The sequence below is a fragment of the Microchirus variegatus genome (genome assembly GCF_963457635.1).
Source record: "Microchirus variegatus genome assembly, chromosome: 19".
NCBI classification, from domain to species: domain Eukaryota; kingdom Metazoa; phylum Chordata; class Actinopteri; order Pleuronectiformes; family Soleidae; genus Microchirus; species Microchirus variegatus.
The window spans coordinates 8,093,422-8,111,326 of NC_139820.1; the positions used below are offsets into that span (position 1 = coordinate 8,093,422).

Below are 17,905 nucleotides of genomic sequence, written 5' to 3' on the forward strand. Positions count from 1 at the left end.
TAAAATACTATGCATTTCAGGCAAATAAATCTCAGATGCATTGCTCATGCTGCAACCTATACACTATATGTATGCATGTATATATTCAGATTGGTGTATGTGTACATACATGTAAAGTATAATGTACAGCCACAACATAAAAACACACAGTGTTATGGCTGATCAGTGTAGTGTTGAATACAGATCAGATGTATATATGTACAGTGGTTTCTTATTTGTTCTGATTTAGGAACATGTGACAGCTTTACTGTACTGTACTGTATGTTTGTATGTATGACCAAAGGTTTGGCACATGTTGTTTATGCCCCTTGAATTCACTGTCAGTTTATAACAGTAAAACCTGACAGACTGATGGATGTATTTGTCAGATAAATGCAGTGAAGTGTATCAGTTGCTACAGAACAGCTTTGTGGGTTCATTTTCACAGGTGAATATCAGAAATATTCTCCACTTTTCAGATAAAACTGAATTTAATTTAACGACCTGTCATTTAAATCCCGTCTTATGCTGTTATTATTTTTCGAAAAAGGAAAGAGTAACGTGGCTGTGAACCCTCTCCTGATGCATTAATTATGCATCAGCGTCTTTTCAAAGATGAGAGGAGATTGTTTGTTTTTTTCAAGGAATGGAGTTTTTCCACATTTAATGTGTACAGATGCACAAACCCAGAACCGTATTCATTTTCAGCTGACTAATGAACAGCAGTGCCTACAACAGCGTCTCTCAAACAAATGGAGTTTGTTAGGACTATGGTGAATCGCCAGTTATTAATATATTTAATTATATAAATATATAAGCTTTTGGATTTAGACAACATGTGTATTGTTATATAATGTACTCAGTAAGGGTTAAAGTCCATTTTTTTGTCTTGATAAAACTTGTAACCAAGGTTTCATTTGTAACCAAGACTATTTTGTAGTCTCTGACACACCCTGCTGCCAGACAACTGCTTGATCACAAACCATGTCAATACTCTATTTGTGTCAGTAGAGGTCACTGTTGCCCAGCTACAACACATTTGCTTGAACATATAGAAATCAAATCTCCAAAAGTGGAGAAGACTTTCTAGTCCACTCACAAAACGGAACCACAATACTGTGCCAGGAGTGAACGATAAAATGACTTACTCGTCTTATATCTTGGCATATCAAGAGGAAAGGTATTGGGGCTTGGAACTGGAAGGTCGCTGATTCAATCCAGGGACGGGCCAAGAGCTGGGGGGTGCCCATGAACAAGGCACCCAAATCCCCCATTGGTCCCCGGGCGCAGTTACTGTATGTGCTGCCCACTGCTCCTGCACCCGGCTTGTGTGTAATAAGGATGGGTTAAATGCAGAGGACAAATTCACAAATTGGTGTGTACCTGCACAGAGTACACACTAAGAAATCCCTTAGAAAGTACGAGACTGCACCTTTTACTGTCCAGTTGTACCCTATCAGGGTACAAGCATTGTACTCAGTGTGTACAGGTACATTTTTGTCACTAGGGGTGCAGAAATGTTTCTTTTTAGAGGTGCAAACAAGCAGGTACACATTTTAAAGGTACAGTGCTTGTACCCTGAAAGCATTCGTACCTTTTTAGGGTACCAATTATTTAGAGAAGATTGAGTGTGCGCAGTGCGAAATCAACCTGTGCGAAGCAGTCGTCATCAAAGCTTTGTCGACCGAAGCACTTTTTGTATATAGATAATCTTTTATTTGTTTTCGTCTTCATCTGCAACTGATCATCAGAACCCGTATGCTTTGTCGGTTTATAACCTATTAAGTAGTGTGTTAAGTTGTGTGTAGAATAAAAAAATGGGAAGAACAAGGTCTGAGTCATCAACACATACACCGTGCCGGTCATTATATATACCTGGCTGCAATGATTAGCGAGCTAAAAGGAGGAGACTGTAAAAAGGAGAGGCATAGGAGCACCACAGCTTGGATGCCCCCTAGACTATTTATTTGATCTCCCGCTGCACGCGAGACTGGTCGTTACTGGGATTTTTTTTTTTCATAGTGTCGCTCCAGCAAACAAACAATGCGGACCATTAAAAGCCATAAAGATAAGAGATCCGATCCGCCGCACGAACACATTCAGTTTGACTGCCCAGCGACTGGCACGCGACACGAATGGTAAGTTTACCCTTTTTTCAAATATAATGCAGTTGATGCATAATACATTGAAACACAATAACCCAGTTGATGTGTTTCTTTTGTTCATAAGAAGTGTTGTCCCTGATATCCATGTACTCCTATAGCCTGGTTTCAACTTGAAATAAAATCTTAAATGGCATTACTTTAGTCTTTTTCAGAAGTTTTTCAACAATAGCAAGAATAATGTTAACCCAAAATACAACCGAAGATGTCTGCAGGCGTGTGTTTTGTCCGTCCATTTGACTTTTCGTTCTCCCACCAGGTGATCTTTTTTTCCAGTTCTTCATTACCATGCTGCAAGTGCAACAAAAACCCGCTTCGTGGAAGCAGCTCTTGGTCAAACGGGTCACCGTGGCTTGCTTCTTCGCGGCTGCGATCGCGCTGTACTGTCTGTCTACGCTGCAGATCCGCGTCAGTCCGCCGGAGTAAGAGTCTTTCAACTGCATTTTCATTTTTGCACAGTTTACGATTTGAGATTAAAGATTCAAATTCGAGCATCTCCAATGAACCCCCTAATCTGCAAAAACCTCTACACAGATATGCTCTCCGTCAAACTTGGGATAAGGTTTCCCGGTAAAGCCAAAAAAAATACCACCCACTCTGCAAATATGCATTGTTATATCATTGTTCTTGTTTTATTTTGTTTTGTAAAAAAAACACATCAAAATACTACTGAATCAATTTCCTGCCTCGAGCTGTGTTGCTGCACACGGTAATGATTTACCAGACAATGATTAACAACTAGACTCAAAGTCCAGATTATCATCACAGAGACGAGATCACCGCAGACAGTGATCTTTATTATATCTAGTTATATTATTATTATTATTATATATTGGTATCAAACAAGATGGCAACGTCTAAGCCATTTCAGCTGGTTGGCTATAAAAAGCTTTATTATAGACGGCTGGATATGTCATCATTTTTGAAATGGTAAAAGAAAGTTTGGTAACGCTTTCTTTTACAGTCCCCTGGTAAATTTGTGGTAACACAAACGTGTTACTAGGTAGTTACCAATGGTAAATAATAAAGTAAATACAATGAAACTATGGCCAGCAAACTGGACATTTACCTGGTAACTCGATCTTGATTTACCATACATATAACAGGGAAATACTTACCTGCTTATAATTTACTGGGTAATTACCCAGTATTTTGGCCATGATTTCATTTTTCTTAACTTTTTATTACAGGCTAATACCTAAGTAAGACATTTTTGTTACCATATATTTACTGGTTAAATAGCTAGTTATTAGGGGACTGTAGCTACCTGCTTATTACAAGCTTATAACCCAATAACAGACGATAATTTATTATACAGTTACCAGGTAAATACCCAACATTTTGGCCATCGTTTAATTGTACTTACCTCCTTATTACCCACAGTATTTACCCAATAACACACTTTAATTTACCATATAGTTGCCAGGTAAATGCCCAGTATGTTGGCCATAGTTTCATTGTATTTACTTTCTTATTACCATTGGTAATAACCTACCGAAAGTTTGTACCCACACACGTTTGTATGTGTCCTATAGTGGCTAAAATGAAGTAATTTGACCTTGAAAATCACTGATGACATTATTATGACTTCTCTCATATCTACACAGAATAAGGATGTTGTAAAAAAAATTTACAGTGATACTAAATCATTTCCACTCTTTCTCCAGGCTTCCCGTTCCTCTCTCTTGTGCTTCCCTTCCAGGCCAACACAGCCCTCATTCACCCACAAATGGCTCGCGGCAAAACAATCAAAGCTGTGTCCCTAAAATGGACATCATGTTCATGAAGACTCATAAAACTGCGAGCAGCACCTTCGTCAACATTCTCTTCCGCTTTGGAGAGAAGCACAATCTCAAATTTGCCTTTCCGAGTGGCCGAAATGACTTCTTCTACCCTTCGTATTTTCAGCGCACGTACGTTCGCGGTTTTAAATCCGGAACGTGTTTCAACATCCTGTGTAACCACATGCGTTTCAGTGCAGCTGAGGTGGCCAAAGTGATGCCGAAAGACACTTTGTACATCACAATCTTGAGAGATCCCGCAGAGCTCTTTGAGTCCTCTTTCCATTACTTTGGTCATTTCATTCCTCTGACCTGGAGGATACCAGGAGAAGACAAGATGGCCGAGTTCCTGCGTGATCCCGATCTCTACTTCAGCCCAGATGGATTTAGCTCCTTCTACCTGAAGAACCTGCTCTTCTTTGACTTTGGACAGGACAACACCCTGGATCCAAGTGACCCCCACGTCGACAAGGGCATCCGGCTCATCGCTGAGCGTTTTCATTTGGTCATGCTAATGGAGCACTTTGACGAATCACTCATATTGCTCAAGGACATCCTCTGCTGGGAGATGGTCGACGTCCTGTCCTTTAAGCTAAACTCTCGTCAGGAAACCACGATGTCTAAACTGACCCCGCGACTGAGGGCACAGGCCTTGCAGTGGAACGGCATCGACTGGAAGCTTTACAAACACTTCAACGTGACTTTCTGGGAGAAAGTGGAGGCTTATGGAAGAGAGCGTATGACAAAGGATGTGGCAGAGCTCAGGAGGAGGAACGCAGAGATGGAGAAGATCTGCGTCGAGGGAGGTCACCCTGTGGCGGCCGGAGACATTCATGAGGAAGCCATGCAGCCGTGGCAGCCCATCGGAGAAAGGTCCATCATGGGATACAATTTAAATACAAATATAGACAAAGGCTATCAGGCGTTGTGCCGAAAGATGTTACTCCCAGAAATTCAATATCTGACAGACTTGGGGGTTAACCTGTGGCTCACTAAGCTGTGGGGACATTTGAGGAATATCATTAACTGGTGACAGGAGACACATGAGATAAAAGGTTGAACGAGCTGTGAAGGGCATGGATGAAAAAATGAATATGTTAAAGGTGCATTATGTAATAAATCTAAAGAAACTGGCCATAAAATCCTCCTAATATGTCACAGAGACTCATGAATAATGTTCATATAACAAACTGAACTCACCAACAACAACAGTACGGACAAAATATTTGCGTTAAAAAAAAGATTTTGCAGACTGCAAATCATGTTTATGTTTTGAAATCATGTTTCGGCATGTGGCGCCACCTACCGCCGTCTACCAATCATTGCAGACAGTAGAGTCTCGGGTGCCGAGCAACCACGGGTCGCCAGTTACGTCAGAAAACGAAACCAAAAAGACCTCTGTATTTTGAATTTGAATGTAGTAACCGTTTTTGGCCACATTCTTACATTTGGCACCTTAAAATAACGAGACAGTATTTTTTGGAATGTGGTAAATTTGTTGCAGTCTGAGATAAACATGTAGAACATGAATCTACAACTAATAAAAAATAGCAGGTTCGACCTATTTGCTATTTATGTATCATAATCAGCTTATATGAAATATGTGCATCCTTCTTCTCATATTAAAGTTTAAGTTGCGTACTCTTCTTTGTTTTTTAAAACACTCTTTTAAAAAAGAGCTGCACAAAATACATGTTTGCAGAAGTTCCATTCAGGTTGGACTGTATAACCACTATGGTGGAATATACATTGGTTATCATTCGATGACAAATTCTCCTATGTTGTTAGGCCACTCAGAATTGCTGGTACTGGTGCACCTGAGGTCATATCCAAGCCCTCCATGTGACCTCAAGTGGCCGTCTCTTTACATTAGCTTTTCTTTTATTGTGCTTTGATTTTTATATATATATATATTTTTTTTTTTTATATACATATAAAAATAAAAAAAAACTTGGCTATGTATCAAGTGTCAAAGTCACTACATGACTCATGTTACTATGAGTTGGAATGTGTTTGTTTAAAAAACGCCTATTTCACTAAAGATTACACTATCAAGAAGAAGAAACACCTCTCTTTAACTTTCAATAGTGTGTGGACTCTTTGTTGCTGTTGAGCTTGATGTTTATCAGAGTCATAGACTGTCGTGTCCAGTTTATGGAGGTGTTCCTTTGCATGCATGTCAGTGTACTGTATCCCCCGTAAATCAAATAAGAGAAGGCTAAGTGAGTTTCGGGGTTAAGTTTAGGTTGGTAAATACCAGTTGTATTTCATAAAAAATTATGTTTAAGAGACTTAAAGGGGAAATAAGTAGTTTATAGTGCCATCTAGAGGAGAGGCTGACATTTACAACAAAGACCTGCTGCTCTGCTCACCCCCTCCCTTCCCTGAGCGATACGGTATCCTCAGCTGGTCAAATGTCGTCCTCGTCGTGAGGTTCGTGAGGCGAGGGGAGAGGGCGAGCTACCGCGGCCGTAGCAGACGAAGCGGAGAGAGAGGAGGCGGGACTTCCGCCACAAGTAAAGAGAAACTTGTTTTGTTCTCTCGCGTTTGTCCTTACAGGCTCCGGTAGAAACATGGCGTCTCGCTGCTAACGGTGGCTATGCAACCGCGGTCCGCGGTCATGTTATTTAACATGACTTTTTAAACACTACGAAAATGAAACAAAAGCTATTATACAGCGACTAGACAATGCAGGAGCACATAATATGTATAAAAAAGTGGATTTTGGGTTATATAAACCCATAAATACTACATATTGTACCTTTAAAAAATTGATCTGGAGAAGGATCGGAGGCATATCATCGTCATATAAGTGAATACAGGCTTTGCAGACAGTTTGTTCAATGTCATTTGTAAATATAGCAAAAAAAAAGGGTATAGGACCGAGAATTGAGCCCTGTGGCACACCTGACGGCATAATGACAGGCTGAGAAAGATGGAGGTCTAGCATTAAAGGGGCATTTGAGGACCATGTGTCATGCACTCACTGGCTGCTTCTCTACCTCCAGCATGCAATCAGCTCACCTGTGGCGGGAGCACACCTGCTCCCAATTCACTCATCACATCAGCCTTTATATTTCCTTGTCCTGAAGTCACTCATCGCCAGATTCTAACAGACAACGCAGTGGTAACATCATGGCTCTCCTGAAAACCCTGTGAACCCTAGTGTCTTCTTACCTGTGCTTGGGTCCCAAACCGTCTCATAATACCGTGACAATGATTGACCATGAATTCCAAATTCTTATCTCACCTGTCATGTGCGATAAGAGTTAAAGCAAATTTTAATAATACTTCGCCCTTTGTAATGACAAAGTTGAGCAGCTCTGTTGTGTTTACGGTCAGTTTGGAAGGGTTTATTTTTGTGTACACTTCACACTTTTAAAAGCTGTAGTCTGTGAATGTAAACGAACATCTATATAGCTTCATTTAAAACCAATCGTGAAATGAGTTCACACGCTGCCGATAAAGCTTATCAGTGAGTGGAGGTGGGTGCAGTTCTGGCAGTGAAGAGAGAATAAAGATAGTGAGTGAGACCAGAGGCGCAAGCTTGTGAACAGGCAAGGCAGGGAACTGGTTGGGGCCCCGAGCCGATAGGGGGCCCCCCGACACTCGGAGCCTGGCGGCTGTTTTTACAACCTCCCCGTCCCCCTTAAAAAAACAATGGGCAATTTGCATTTACATTTATAAATGCAAATTGTGAAAGTCATACATTTTTCGTTGGTGTCAGATTATTTATAACGTAATGGTGATGAACACTGGTTGGAAGGGCCCCCCCGGGAATTTTTGCCTAGGGCCCGTACAGACTCTAGAACCGCCTCTGAGTGTGAGGCAAGGCAGAGGTGGTTCAGCAGGAGCAGCGCCAGGTGTGTCGATTAGCTCAGGTGGCATGAGGTAACCTGTATTTAAGTCTGATTTTTGCTAAGGGCTACCCAGAATGCATTGCGTGTTTTCACATAACAAAGATGGCGCCAAAAGCAGCGAAACGAGTACGCTACAAATGAAGTATTTTCTTTGTTAATAGAGATATAAAAGTTATGAAAACCATTGTATTATCTTAGTTTAGGCCCATATTATGGATTACTGACGTCATTGTTGCGTAACATTTATTTTTATTTTACGATCTTTTGTCAATAGCCGGCCGGTGCGGAATAAATAATCGTGACGTTAATGTGTTCTTCTTCTTCTTCTTCTTTTTTGGAGTTGACAGACCGGACGCAGCTTTCGCGTTATTCTGCCCCCTACAGTCTGAAGACGTATCTGCATTTAAGGGGTGTCCCATTTCTAAGTGACAAAATAACCCTCAACACTTGGTTTTGAGGGCCAGCTAAGATTAAGGGTTGAGCTTAAGGGGTTAAGATAGGAATTGGAATTGGCTAACAAATGTGTTAAAAGACTGGTATACAACACATCAGGGAAAGGAAAGGAAAGGGAAAGATCTTTGTTGACATTATACAACTGACATTTCACACAGAAAGTTCCCAGATCTTGTGTGTTGGGGTGGTTCTTAAACAGGTATCTTTGTGAGGACCCTAAAAAAACCGTATAAACCTGAGGGAGTGAGGACATTCTATCACCCCTTTAAAAATTATGTTTTTTAACCAAGGGGTTGCATTATGTCTGTGTCCTCACTTTGAATGCTGTGTAATGTGTGCGTGTGACCCTTTGCCTTCTGTGACCTCATCTGGCCTGCAACCAAACGGATATAATCACATTGTTGTTGTTGTTGTCTTTAACTCCAATGCTTTACAGTTCGCATTAAAGGAAGATAAGACGTCCCCGCCTTATGGTTCAGTAATGTCATCGCTCATCGGTTAATTATTAACTGTCGCTTGTAAATGATCAGTCAATGTTGTATGATATTAAAAAAAAAAAACACACAGTCTGAGTTTACCTTCTCACCTTCTCTTTCTATTGGACTGCTTCTTTCTTATTTTATTATATATATATATATATATATATATTTCTGTATTTTATTTAGTAGTTTTTAATTTTTCATTAGTTTTACCTGTTTCTGCTGTGTATATGCTCTGCCTGTGCACCATATTGGTCAATTAAGGTTGTCTTAAATGTTTAAATGTGTTTTAAATTGATCAGCACATTTTTTTTTTTTTTTTTTTTTCAAATAGACACAAAATGTCTAATTCTTCATGGAATGTATATATTTGTATTGATAGTAATAATAATAATTAGCTCTAATTGTAGTATTTTTCCATTGCCACTATTCATCACGTCACCTTTTCCAAGCAGACCCTGGTAGGAAAAGCACAGCAATCCCCACTTCTGCTGCAAATTTTTAAGTGCTTTTCTATGACATGTACAGTAGATGGCGCTGGAGTCCAGCATTACTGCTGCTTCCTGGTGGTGACTTGGAAAAAATTGGTCATCATTGTCACCAACACATTTCACCTGTGAGCTCAGACACACCAGGTTACATTCAAATAATACCAGTGTGACTTTACCAGGGATGACACCTATTATTATTATTATTAGTACAGTGTGAAGGAAGTAATTTAGATGTTTTTTTTGTTATGCTGGTTACATTTTGGTGTCAATATAATTTGCATTAGAAATGATCTCGGATACTCTGGGTTCTCCGGTTTCCTCCCACAGTACACAAACATGCAATATGGGGATAAGGTAAATTGGACACTCTAAATAACCCCTGTAAATTCTCATGCAAAGAGGAGAAACATAATTGGCCTCAGATGTTTTTATATCTCTCTCTGATTCACTATGTCTGGGCATTTTTTTCATTGCTCTCCAAAAATGTCAAAGTTGGAACATCATACAAATGAAGGAACCGCAAATCTCCTGAGGTCATGAGTCATTATAGAGCTGATTTGTCATTTCCAGTGAGAAATCCTACGTGAATTCAACATGACACACACATCCACATCCTTTATAGAGTCTCAACATGGCTGACTAAATGTTGATGGAAAAAACTCCCCAACTCAACATTAAAGTATGTAAGAATGTAAAAAAATCTGGCCAAAAAACGGTTACTACACTCAAATTCAAAATACCGAAGGTCTTTTAGGTTTCGTTTTCTCCGCCATTGTAGCTCAGACGTAACTGGCAACCCCGTGGTTGCTCGGCGGCAATGATTGGTAGACGGCGGTAGGTGGCGCCACGTGCCAAAACATGATTTCAAAACATAAACATGATTTAAAGTCTGCAAAATATTTTTTTTTAATGCAAATATTTGGGCTGTACTGTTGTTGTTGGTGAGTTCAGTTTGTTATATGAATATTATTCCTCAGTCTCTGTGATTTTATGGCCAGTTGCTTTAGATTTATTACATAATGCACCTTTAAATGACCAGAACAGCATCATTGTATCATTTAACTAAAGAAAACTTGATGCAGTCAATATTTACTGACTTTTTAGTAGAAGAAACCTATTCATATTTGATACCAAATTTATTAGTTTCCTCCTGTCCCTCACCAAAAAAAATTGAAAATTTGTGAAAATGAATATTTTCATACATTTTAATCTCCTTTGACCTGCTTCTTTCTCCCTGATTTTAACAGAAATGCAAATCTGCATATGGCCAGAGTGATGGAGCAAGATTTCCATGCAGTGGTGTTCAGCAGTCCCTTCCCCCTACCTTCCCCCCTCCGTCCCCTCCTTTCTCACGTGGATGCGGCGAGAGCGGCATGAGGGAGAATGAAAATCTCTTCTTCAATGGGATGGCCTGTCTCTCTCCCTCCCTCCTCCCCTCTCGCAGATTCTTCACACCTTCGCCGTCTCCTGTCTCAGTCTCGTCACGCTTTTACGACCTTGTTTGTTTGTTCTCCTCAGTCTCTCTTTTATTTCCCTGTGGCCTTCAAGGTCACCCTGGAATTTAAGGTCCCCCTTTTTGCATGTATGTGAAATGTATGAGACACAATATCTGCATGCAGACACGTATATATAATATTAGCATCTTAAAGGACCCATATTCTTTGTATATTATAGTCTTATAAAGCAGGTCTATAAGTCTATGAAACATGAATGGGGAAAATATAGATCCACATGTATTCATAAAAGGATTGTGATGTAACAACTCTGAGCAGAACTTTTGGAATTTGACCATCTGCTTGGCTGATTCCAGCTATAACATCACATTTTATTTACCAAGCAGCAGCAGCATGCTTATTATCTGATGTCTGCATTCCATTCCATAGCATTTAGTGAGCCAGACAAGAGGCTCAAGAGACAAAATACGCTGTTGTTGCTCAGACTCCAGAGTGTACCTGGGTAGAAAAGACATGCAACTATATATACACCCACATAATGTGTTTATGTACCTTGTTTATGGTCAAAACTGTGTAAAATATGGAACCATTAAACTAACACTGTTTTGTCACTTATTCATTTTCATGCTTTTTATATACACTCTTAGAAATAAAAGTGCTAAGTAGAACCATATAAGGTTCTTCGGCTTGTCCTCGTAGGAGAACACGTTTTGGCTCCTCTAGAACTTTTTTTTTTTTTAAAGGTTCCACATTGGAACTCTTTTGGAGGGTTCCACCAAGAACCCTTTTAAAGCCCTTTATTCAGGAAAGGGGTTTTAAAGGGTTTTCTGGATCAAAACGGTTCAGAAGCAAATGGTTCCAGGTAGAACCTCAGCCCGTGTAGAAGGACCCTTTTGGAACCTTTATTTCTTAGAGTGTATATCACATTGACAAGGTATAAAATAGTAGCTTTAGACAGAGTTGGAAAGAGTACTGAAATATTCTACTCAAATCATTTCGATAATGTGTTCCTTAAATGTGCATTATGTAATAAATCTAAAGCAACTGGCCATAAAATCCTCCTAATATGTCACAGAGACTCATAATGTTCATATAACAAACTGAACTCACCAACAACAACAGTACAGCCAAAATATTTGCATTAAAAAAAATATTTTGCAGACTGCAAATCATGTTAATGTTTTAAAATCATGTTTTGGCATGTGGCGCCACCTACCGACGTCGACCAATCATTGCAGTCAGTAGAGTCTCAGCTGCCGAGCGGCCACGGGTTGCCAGTTACGTCAGAAAACGAAACCTAAAAGACCTCGGTATTTTGAATTTGAATGTAGTTACGGTTTTTGGCCACATTCTTACATATGGCGCCTTTAAGTACAAGGAAAAAGTACCCGTTCTAAAAGTGTGAAAAAGTAACTTGTTTAAAATTGACTCAGAGTAAAAGTTAGGGGGTTGGGGGGTTCTTTCTGTGTCGTGCAAAAAGGGACAAGGGGACTCTCTTACTTAACAGTAATTCTTTCACACATCCCAAAATAGCCATGGGTTCTCCTTTGGGAACAACAGGACTTTGCTCCAGTAATCCCCACCACCACCACATTCTTAGATTGCAAGGGACATAAAATGTTGCTTGCTCAATCGGCGGTGTCAGAGGCACAAGCCCTGACAGAATAAAACGACGACGGCGGCAGCAGGAAGACGGAAAGAAAAATATGTCTCGACTCGTCCTCATGGTGGGGCAAGAGAGTCAGAGAACCAACACACACGCATCCGTGTGCGCCCTCCCGTGCTGTACAAAACACTCCAAAGAATCTTGAAATGGCTGAAAGATCACAGATAATGTATAGAAAACAGCAGATTTAATCATTTAACATCTCCAAACCCACCCACCCCTTACCTTTCCTTTCTGTTTGAAAGTTAAGGACAATGTTTAAGACTTTTTTTTTAAGAAAAGTCAGGACGAGGCAGGTTAATATTCATGTTAGCCTGCTGCTTTGTGTGCACACAAACACACGGTAAATAAACCCTGTGGTTTCCCGTGGTGTCCCGGCAAGAACTCGTCAAACGGAAAAGGCTCAATATTAGATGATGTTCTATAGAACTAACTAAAAAACAACCGAAGATCCACGGATCTTTAGGCCGAAATGGCTGAATTGAAGTGACCACCGTGGCTTCTGACGTGGGAACATATTTTGTTGAGTGAAATTGATTGCATTTTTTTTTCCCTAATGTCATTCTTCCACTGGAATTGGATCAGGGATATATCAGGGATTTTAAAGTGAGACCTGAATAAACAGACTGAGAGAGAGAGAGAGAGAGAGAAAAAAAACAGCAGACAGAAAGATAGACAGAGAATAGACAGGGGTCAGAGTGGCTGCCAGCTGTTTGAGATGAATAGACCATTATATAGAGCGGAGTGGTGACAGATGGCTCGTCAGCACTGTAACAAACACACACACAATTTAGAAAGTTGACAGTCATCAAAAACACAATTTCATGGTTTAGATTTTGTAAGTAAAGTATGTTTTACTATATATATATATTATTATTACATATGTATCACAGAGGACTGGGTTAATTCCCTGGGTTATGCATTCAAGCAGTGAAACTGAATAACAATAAAACTAAAAAACACATGTATGCCAAACACATCATTTGACAAAATCGGTTACATAAAATAGCTTAACTTAACGTGACTTGAACCAGGGCGTTTTTTGGTTTGCTAAACTCAAGGGTTCTTTATTGTAAAAGTTCAGGCAGGTTGACAGGGACTGAGAGCACGAAGGGGCATCTTGTAATGGCTTAGTTGAACCTGAACCGCGGCCAAAACAAAGCATCTGACTGGAAAACTGAGTTAAGTGTGGCTCTGACATTGCGTAACACAACAGTGACCGAACCATCTGGCACGGTCTCAAGGGAAGATCTAGCAGCAGCTGATGAGTAGAGTCTCTGGTGGAGGACAGGTGTCCAGGAGCCACATGGAGCACAACGGTGCTAAGAAAGTGAATGCCTGATTCACACTTTTCCCTTTTCAATTCAATTCAATTTGTTTGTATGGCACTAAATCACAAACACACGTCATCTCAAGGCACTGTACATTGACAACATCATGCAGAGCAGATTTTAATTATAGCATAATAATAATAATAATGGTGACGACATGTATGATAGTAATAATAATAGCAGTAGCCTCGAAACTGGATCTGGATCCTGCAACCTGCAAGATGAGGACACAGAGAAAGAACAAGGTAAATGACATATAATGAAGTCATATTCATACTATAACTATAACTAAACGTATAAGCGTTATCAAAAAGGACTGATTGATGATCGATTAATCAAGTAGTCGTTGCAGGCTTGTGTGCTTTATTCTTTCGTCAAGCAATACTATCAGCAGTGGCAGCTTGTCAATAGGGGGCTCTTAAGTGTCTCACAAGTAAGCCTGAAGTTTGGGACCTTAAGTGATCTGTTATATAAGTGATAAGGTCAAACTAGGTCTTTCAGGTATGAAGGGGCCTGACCATTAAATGCTTTATACGTGAGGAGGAGGATTTTATATTGAAGTGGGGTAGCTTCTAAGCTAGCACTGGAGTTATATGGTCTCTCTTTCTAGTTCCTGTTAGAACTCCCATGGCTTTTGGTGTTCTCACTCATATTTTTATAATGATTTTGTTCTCTTGTTACCCTAGACTTGTGATGAAATCTCCATTTACACTGGAGTCTAACCATTTAACACAGCAAAAAAAATACTGCTATTTAATGAAAATCCCAGGTGCTGCTAACATTGAAAAAGTGAATGACTGATGAATTCCTTGGAAATCAAATGGAACTGAACCATTGATGACGTTGTCAGTTTCAAAAATGTTTGTTCATAAATGAGCAACCTCATCCAATTCACTATTTGCCTGTATATTTGCTAAACTAATTCTGAAGAGCCCTCACCTTGATGAAGCTCGTGTCGACTCGTCTTCTTGTCAGAAAATATTTGACCCAGTTCTGAAGGATAGTGCTCCCTGAGGCTTGTAACCGATCACATCACACGTCTTTTGCGCTGACTCACTTTTAAAAGGAAGTAGGGTGTGTGCTGGTGTCGACACAGTCTGTAGTCAACAATTTTGAGACTGTATTAGTCACACAATGTACACACGCATATGTAATGCTTGTGCACACACTTTCAGGGCTCTAGCCAGCGCCAGATGAAGGCCAAAGTGCATTAGAGAGAAGAGAGAGAGAGAGAGCATTACTCTACACTCACACATATCTGAAAGATGATGGATGACCACAGCACATCCTCTTTTTTTTTTTTTTTTTTTTAACCTGTCCTGTCCAGTACCTTGGGCATGCACTATGGTTGACTGCATGTCTGTTGGTGTTGAACAGATTTTGCTGTTTGCAGGGCGAGTGATTACAGCGCTGTAATGCCCGTCCTGCTATTTATGTTTTTATTTATTAGGTTGTGTGGGAGGACCGGGCCAGACAGGGGGGGTGGGGGTGAGGGTGGGTAGACAGACAAGGGAGGTGTGAGAGAGATGGGGAGAAAGAGGGAGAGATAAGAGAGGGGGAGGGAGGGAGGGAGGGAGGGCGAGAGGGAGGGAAAGAGAGACACTAGATAGAAATTAGTAGCATAACACACTAAGGCAGTAATGACAACATTACAACATTAATAACACTGATATGCATTTGTATTACAGTACCATTAGAATTTGTTAACAACCACATATAGATAAGGTGATCTTGTCTATAACGGTTGTATCAGTTTATATTGGTTCTATCATGAACCAGAGTTTGTCAGTGTGTGTATCTGTATGTCTGTGTATTCGCGCATCCATATATATGTATGTGCGGAGGTTGTCACTTGGTGTGGTCGGGAATCGGTGGTGAAACCGTGTCGCCACCCCCCAGCCCCCCGGAAGGAGACCGGCGGTAACCCACATCCTCTTTTAAGTGTGCTTACAGGTCACTGCTCAGCGCAGCGCAATTTATGTCAGGTGTCAATATACTGAGGACCGGAGGGTCACAGGAAGTATAGTTCTTAGGCAGTTTGAATAACCTTTGCGTTGCCATGCAAACAGCAAATTACATGTAACCAGAGCAACGTTCTGAGCGCATGTGCGCTGTATAGTCTGTATAAAAATATGTGGCATATACGCTGAACTTCTCAGCAGAATTTTCCCCCCAAGCTAAGCTTCAGTCAAAGCAATGCTCATTAATGTACCAGAAGACAGGTATAAGGGGAAATGCTCAACATAATTAATACAAAGCCAGTATTTAAGGAAGTCCTGTATCGGGAAGACCTCGATGGAACATTCTGCGTGGAGTTTGCATTGTGGTTAGGTTCAGGTTAGGGTTAGGCATTAAAGGCGCCATATGTAAGAATGTGGCCAAAGACGGTTACTACATTCAAATTCAAAATTCCGAGGTCTTTTAGGTTTCGTTTTCTGACGTAACTGGCAACCCGTGGTTGCTCGGCAGCTGAGACTCTACTGACTGCAATGATCGGTGGACGGCGGTAGGTGGCGCCACATGCCAAAACATGATTTCAAAACATAAACATGATTTGCAGTCTGCAAAATATATTTTTTTATAGCAAATATTTTGGCTGTACTGTTGTTGTTGTTGTTGGTGAGTTCAGTTTGTTATATGAACATTATTCCTGAGTCTTATAGTGACATATTAGGAGGATTTAACGGCCAGTTGCTTTAGATTTATTACATAATGCACCTTTAACTGCTTGTGGTATGGGTGTATTTGTGAGGACCAGAACGCTTATAAACCACCAGGGAGTGAAGTTTTTTTTTTTGAGGTTTAAGTCTTGTTTGCAGGGTTAGAATTGGGTTTATGTTAGGGTATGTGCGGCGTGGCAAACTTAAACTAAATTCCAAAGTCGTTAGCTGTAGGCAGGTTCCTCGCATATATTTCCACTTGCCGTACACCAAGCATTGTACATTTCCATCCAGGCCTCTCTCGGATCAACAACACATAGAAATATTCCCTTGATGTTCCAGGTTGTGACTGATTTAACAGTAACATAACGGTCTTTTTAGACCAAACCTAGCACAGCTTCTAACGGACACGTCCACCAACCCAAAATGCTCGATGTTTTCCAGTGCATATCTACCTGTCCCTTCATCTATCTTAGCTCAAAGGTATCAATGGTCCACTGTACTCTTTATATAATAAAACAGAGGGTTTTAACATCAATGGTCCACAAAGCCACGATCCATTTCCTCCATTTATTCAAAGTTTTAACTGTTCTCAAATAACACTGTAATCTTGCAATAATCATTTAAACTAACCCTAAACTTAATTAACTCAATACTGGCTCCTACAGTTAGGGTTAGGGTTAGGCATTTAGGTGTGGTGGTTAAGGTAAGGTTTAGGTAAGGGTTAGGGAATACATTATGTGTATGAGTGTCCTCACTACGAATGCTACACAAACGTGTGTGTGTGTGTGTGTGTGTGTGTGTGTGTGTGTGTGTGTGTGTGTGTGTGTGTGTGTGTGTGTGTGTGTGTGTGTGTGTGTGTGTGTGTGTGTGTGTGTGTGTGTGTGTGTGTGTGTGTGTGTGTGTGTGTGTGTAAAGGGTCTTATTCATGGCCAAATGAAAACAGCCAGTACACAGTGCACACATTGCAACACCGAAATTAGTTCGGGTCACGACGACATGATAAAAAATGGATTGTTTTCGATGCCATTATTCCCAGAAAAAAACTAAAGTGATGTCCAGCACTGCAACAATCGCCTCATTCACACACTGTGCCGTGTTTAAACTAGGACATTTCCCTTCAGCGTGGGGTGGGGGGGGGGGGGGGCAACGAGATTCATCACAGCTGCATGGCAAATCAGTGTGTTGTTTTTTTTATACAGGACAAACACTCATTACGTCATTATGATAATTATGTCACGACTTGAGCACTTTGAGAATGTATGAAATTATCCATAAATTCACCATGAATGCATCACACAGCAGCTGCTAATCTAATCAATATAACAGGGATCTATTTAAAATCAGCGTGATTAAGCAGTAGAACATCACACATGTTCCCATCAATCACGTCAGCTTTGACCCTAATCTAATCAAATGATGATTTAAAAGGAAAAAAAAACGTTTGTTAGGAAATTTTGCAATGAATATTGGAAAATCTTTTTTTTTTTTTTTTAAATCATGTTTATTCAGTCCATTAAAATGATCATAAAATACTGTTTCCAGTAGCTCTTTCACTGTTCTCCTCACTTGTCCCTCAGCCTGCAGGC

The 17,905-nt window shown here is 40.3% G+C and overlaps 1 protein-coding gene across 1 annotated transcript; it reads left to right on the forward strand.

The window, feature by feature from the left end:
- Positions 1-3,908: 3,908 nt before the first annotated feature.
- Positions 3,909-4,955, forward strand: LOC310940685 (galactosylceramide sulfotransferase-like; the record flags this gene model as incomplete). The annotated part of the gene is made up of 1 exon (XM_083905674.1): positions 3,909-4,955. One exon carries the CDS (start codon positions 3,909-3,911, stop codon positions 4,953-4,955), a length of 1,047 nt encoding a protein of 348 aa, XP_083761800.1.
- Positions 4,956-17,905: the final 12,950 nt, after the last annotated feature.